The 6,000-nt window shown below is 30.9% G+C and overlaps 1 protein-coding gene across 1 annotated transcript; it reads right to left on the bottom strand.

Annotated features, from left to right (window-relative positions):
• Positions 1-2,451: 2,451 nt before the first annotated feature.
• Positions 2,452-4,925, bottom strand: LOC111777027 (60S ribosomal protein L5, mitochondrial). The gene is made up of 2 exons (XM_023656471.1): positions 4,900-4,925; positions 2,452-2,990 (listed from the first exon to the last, which is right to left on the bottom strand). The coding sequence occupies exons 1-2, from the start codon at positions 4,923-4,925 to the stop codon at positions 2,483-2,485; spliced, it is 534 nt and encodes a 177-aa protein (XP_023512239.1). The 3' UTR covers positions 2,452-2,482.
• Positions 4,926-6,000: the final 1,075 nt, after the last annotated feature.

The raw sequence follows: 6,000 nt of genomic DNA, 5'->3' as shown, positions 1-6,000 counted from the left end.
TAGTTTGTCGAATTCTTTGTCTCTAAGTCTTTTTGTCTTCCTCTATTTTATTTTGATCTTTCCATTGTCAGTTTCGGTTCATAAATTTTTTAATTATTTTCTTTTTTTTTTCTTTCCCCCATTTATTATATTTATATATATTATTTTAATCGGGAACCTAAAAATAAAGTTATAACCTAACTTTACTTTTAAGATTATTACCGATATTAAGAATATTTGANTATATATATATATATATATATATATATATATATATATAAATAATTAATTAATTATAAAAAATGTATAACCTTTAGAAATCTAATAAAGTTTTACCGTAAATTTAAAAAAAAAAATTAAAAAATCGTATTTAAAATAAATAATTAAAATAATAATAATAAAATAAGTGGGGGAGGGGACAACCTAATTTNTGTGAATCTTTAATATTTAAGGTTTATTAATTTTTTTTGAGTGAGATCCCGTATTGGCTGGAGAGAGGAACGAAACATTCTTTATAAGGGCGTGAGATCCTCCCTCTAGCAGACGCGTTTAGAAATTGTGAGGTTGATGATCTTACGTAACGGGCTAAAGCAGACAATATTAGTTAGCGACGCTGTTACAAATGGTATTAGAGTCAGATAATAGAGAGGTGTGCAAGAGGACGCTAGCTCCCAAAATGGGTGAACTGTGAAATCTCACATTAATTGGAAAGAATAATGAAACATTCCTTATATGGGTGTGGGGATACCTCTCCCTTTTTTCTTTAATCATGAGGCTGACGAAGATACATAATGGGTTAAAACGGACCATATCCGCTAGCGATGGTCTTGGGCGGTTAAAAATGCAATTACTCCGACCCAGGTTTGTTTTCAGGGAAGCCTGTTCCCACGACACTCAAAGACTCGACTAGTCTTAGAGATTTCTTATCAACCCAATTACTGCCCGAAATTACCCATTTAAAGTGATCCACCCAAAATTATGTAACCAAAACGACTCTAAGAATACTGTTTACTGTAAAAATGATGGTAAATAAGTAAACGTCTTAATCGTTGAAATATATATATATATATATATATATATATATATATATATAAATAATTAATTAATTATAAAAAATGTATAACCTTTAGAAATCTAATAAAGTTTTACCGTAAATTTAAAAAAAAAAATTAAAAAATCGTATTTAAAATAAATAATTAAAATAATAATAATAAAATAAGTGGGGGAGGGGACAACCTAATTTTCACCGCCAAAGGTACCACTCAGCATTATGAATCTGTCTCAAATTTTGTTCTTTAAATATTAATTAAAATTAAAATAATAATATTTGCAGACGATATTCTGACAATTGTCAGTACTTTATTTATTTATTTATTTATTTTTTAGAAAAATAAAATAAAATTTGCAGATCTTGTTCTTGTGTTGTTAGGTACTGCCTGCCCCCTTCATTATATTCCCAGCTCACCCCTCTGCACATATATATAATATATTATTTTTAATTATTACTAATGTCAATTCCCCAAATTGCCCTTTGTTTTTCCTTAATTGTTTGTGGGGTTTCTATGGTTTTTATGTCATTTTGTGTTTGTAGTGTATGAACCATGTGGTTTTGGGTGTAGCTTCCTAGGCAATTTAATTTTGTACTTTCTTTTCTTTCCATACTCAACCAATAATGCAACGTCGACTCGTAAATGAGCTCGAGTTAGAGTATACCAACCCGTTTATTAGAGAGACTCAAGTCATGTGTCGTTGTTAAAAAGACATAAAACGTACCTGTATTGATTAAAAACAAGTTTAATTCGTCGATATAATTATGTACGTGGAGTTGGATGTCGGAAATCTAATTCTTAGATCGGTTATTTTAGTTAGCCAATTAGTAAATTTTATTTAACATTAAAATATTATACTTTGCTATTTTTCTATTTTCCAAGGGAATTTTGACATTTATATTATTAAGCCTTTTTTTAAATGGGCCGCCTGGGATCTACATGGGCCATAAATGGGCCTTTGTGTTTGCAAAAATGGGCCACCTGGAATCTATATGGGCCGAATTATACTCCGTGATCGTTCCCGATTGCATGGATATTTTCTTTTATTTGCTGTAACCTGTCCTACGAGCTACCTTTGCTATAGAAAGAGTAAATACCCTTCTTTTTTTTGGCCTCTAACCTTCGTTCCTTTGATGTGGCTAAAGCCCGATGCAAGGTTCTTTTCCAAGACCGAAGTCTGGAGCCCGCATCCCGAGAAAGCTAATTTGATACACACAGTTTATCCGCCATTTATTGGGGGTATTCTGACTAATACTATATACTACTACTAAATACTAGAAATAGAATATAAGTAATTTGCTGGCACTTTCATCTAGTTAAGAGAGCCTTTTGCCATGCCCGGTTGGGGGCGAAGAGTTGGGTTGGTGATCGACTACCTTTACTTCATCTTCATATACTTAGAATGATATAGATANATCTACGTTTGTGATCTCGTGTATATTTAGCTTCTCCTCTTACTGAGTTTCCCCCTCATCTTTTTGCAAAAAGCCGCTCCACGGTGGTAAAGTCTCATCTTGTGTGTTGGCCGAAGTGACAATAGTCACATTGAACCCTATAATATGTTCGAAGATCTCGAAATGATCTTCTAGTTCCGGGGAGAATGAGCAAAACTCTGTTTCCATCGAGAATTGCATGGAGTTTTCCCGTATTTCGACCGGAGAATCTAAGAGAGACATTACTGTGGAGATTCTGACCGCAAAATTCGACATTCCATGCCCTCGGAGAGTGCTTTGTCGGGCTAGGTCACTGACATATCCTTTGTCTTTATTTGACTCCAAGAATGGATTGGATCGAAAGGACTTTCCTGTCGAACCCCTTTGTGTCTGTATCAATTTCTGACCGCGCGGAATCTCCATAGCCAATTTTCCATTTTTGATTATGAAATCATAGGGTGCCTTTGGTACGACTCTTATTTCACACGATCCAGGAACTTCCCCAACATCTTCAGGCCCATAAATGGATCTGATTCAATGTTTTCCAAGCCCAATTATAAACACAATAATATTAAAGACTATATTAATAAAATAAAATAAAAACATTTAAACTTTATAATTCGTCTAAAAAAATAACCATATAAACTTATGAAATTTACAATAATACCCTTCTACTTTCACAAGAAATTAAAATATACTCGAGTTTAACATTAAAAATTTTGAGATAATCTATGAGACGTCAAAATGCTTGACAGTAATATTTTTTTAAAATTTTATGTATAAAGATAAAGATGTTAATACTATTTTTAAAAATTTGTGAGTATTTTTTAAACCGTCTCACATTTTTTAAGTTTAAAGGGTATTAATGAATTTTTTTTAGTTCAATAATATTTTAAAAATATTATTAATATATATATAAAATAAAAGAGGTACCATATTTTTTTTTATTTAGAAATATATATTTTTAGCCATCTTTAATATATTGGTAATATTTATATATTAGGATTGGAGATATCTCTTCTTTTGAGCCCTTACTCTATCTAATTTATCTAAATTGAATTGCTCAGTATTTATCGATTTTATCGATATCCATCTATATATCTAGATAATTATATATATCGATTTATATCCATATAATTAAAGGTAGATAAAGATAATGAGATAAAGAAGGCTTTTCTGAAGCCTTCATTTTCTATATTTTATACTATGTATCATACTAATTATCCTTTTTCAATTTGGGGAGAGATGACTGAGTGGATAAAGCGTCGGATTGCTAATCCGTTGGGTATTTTTTATATATATAGAGGTTTATAGACATTTTTTTTATTTATAAAATACAAAATTTAATGATATTTTATTAATTTAGATTAATATTTAATATTAAATATATATAAATTGACTAAATAAATGGTTAGTTAATTGTTCCAATGTAATTTAGAGCCTAACATAAACCTAACCAATTAAATTTAAGACCACACAAATATAATTTATTTACGGAGAAATTGTTTTGGGATATATATTTTATATTTAAATATTTTATTTTATATAATAATTATTTTTAAAAAAATTGTCAAATAAACATAATTCAATTATATAAGTATGTCTTGATACGTAAAATGTTTTAATATATTTTTTTTAATTTAAAAAATAATATATATTGTATGGTTGAAATTTTTTATATTAAAAATAAATAAAAGAAAAATTGGAGTTCTTTTCTCCACTATGGAAGGTTTGACCTAACCTTCCTTAAACTTTAAAGAGAATTACTAATTTGACCCTTTAATCATAAATATAGCTTAAAAAGTTTAATCCAACTTAATTAACCTAATGCATCGATAAATTGTGGAGAGGTTCCTATACCCTTTATTAAAGAATGTTTTGTTCTCCTTTCTGATCGATGTGAGATCTTACAATTGATGTCATCATGAAGTGAGGTTGTTGTATCGTTGAGAATCAAAATAACGAGATGAGATCCGACGTTGCATTTTAATGATCTTGACCTAGATAAAGGCAAAGTCGAGTCGAAGGACTTGGTTTGATGTAAAAGCAAGTCGGCTAGAGTCTATGCAAGTAAACATGCACACATGGGTGGGGTTTATGGTCGAACAAAGCTTGGTTTCTACATTAGTATCAAAGGTGAGATTCACCTATGGTTTAACGAGGCCACAAAGTATGGTAAAAAGTCATGACTGGGCTTGAGTTTCTGTGAGATTCCACGTTGGTTGGAAATTAGAACAAAATATTTCTTATAACTGTGTGGAAACTCTAGCAGACACGTTTTAAAACTTTGAAGGAAAGCCCAAAGAGAACAGTATCTACTAGCGGTATACTTGAGTTGTTATAAATTATAACACAATCAGTCATCGAGCAGTGTACCAACGAGAGCGTTGAGCATTCTTTATAAACGTGTGAAAATTTCTTCCGATATGTCTTACAACCTTGAGAAGAAGTCCGAAAAGTCCATCGTTCAAAAGGTCCACCGCGAGGGGCACAATTGAAATGACACATTTGCCCCCAATCTTTTATTGGCATCAAATTTTGGCGTGCAAACGCTCCTTTCTAGTTTCCTATTATACCAACCAATTAATCCTTTTTTTTTTAATACATAATAATAAATTACTTTTTCCAACGCTATGATTTATTTATTAAAAAAAGAAAATCAACTATTTTTATTTTATTTATTTTTATTTGAACGACATGTAGGTTCATTCTCTATAGCATGACTAAGTGAGCTACAGTGACTGACGACTCCCCCTAACTTGGGATGACGTTAAGTCATATGAGGTCATATTAATTTGGAACCAAGATGAGATGATGAGATGTGACGTTGCATTAAGAGACATTGGCCCCGAGTAAAGACAAGATCGAGCCAAATGACTTGGTATAGTGTAGAGACAAGTTGGTTGTGTCGCAAACGATTGAAAATGCATTCGTAGGTAATGTGTGTGGACGAACAAGCTTGGATTTTGCACAAGTGATATTCGGTTGGCGAAGATATACCTCCTTAAGATTCGACGAAGCCACAAAGCTGGAAGAAAATTATATATGAGACTTGGGTTCTCTTTAACGTTCGTCGTAAGCGTGTCAAGATCACAACGTTATACGGTAATATTATAGTTTTTAACTCTAGAGACAACCCTGTTGGAGTATCGTTTCTCTCTCTACATGACATGGCAAATATTTGTCTGTTCAAACCACGTGGACCACATTGTCAGGTGACATGTCGGTAAATTTGACCCCTCGTTGACCCTTTTTTTTAATTTTTTTTTTCTCATTTTCTGTTTGTAAATAGTCATTTTATGCATTTACAAATTACAATTTTTATTGTATTGATAAGGTAAATATTAATTTTTTAATAAGTTGGAAAAATATAATAAAAAATATATAATATTTGTATCCCAATGGAAAATATTTCAGATTATTATTATTTTTAAATAGTTATATTTATTATATGATTTAGGTGGAGTAGGTGTAACTAATTATATCATATGATAAAAAAGGGACAAAGATGAATGTGAAATAAATGTAATTTTGAGGAC

The sequence above is a fragment of the Cucurbita pepo genome, chromosome LG16 (assembly GCF_002806865.2).
Source record: "Cucurbita pepo subsp. pepo cultivar mu-cu-16 chromosome LG16, ASM280686v2, whole genome shotgun sequence".
NCBI lineage: Eukaryota > Viridiplantae > Streptophyta > Magnoliopsida > Cucurbitales > Cucurbitaceae > Cucurbita > Cucurbita pepo.
This window is presented reverse-complemented; position numbering and strand designations above follow the sequence as displayed.

Excerpts from the sequence above, each read along its gene's own strand:
- LOC111777027 (XM_023656471.1), bottom strand. The coding sequence starts at position 4,925 with ATGGACTTTTCGGACTTCTTCTCAAG. Across the intron at positions 2,991-4,899 it reads TTTTCGGACTTCTTCTCAAG|ATCCATTTATGGGCCTGAAG; the intron begins GTTGTAAGACAT and ends ACATTGAATCAG.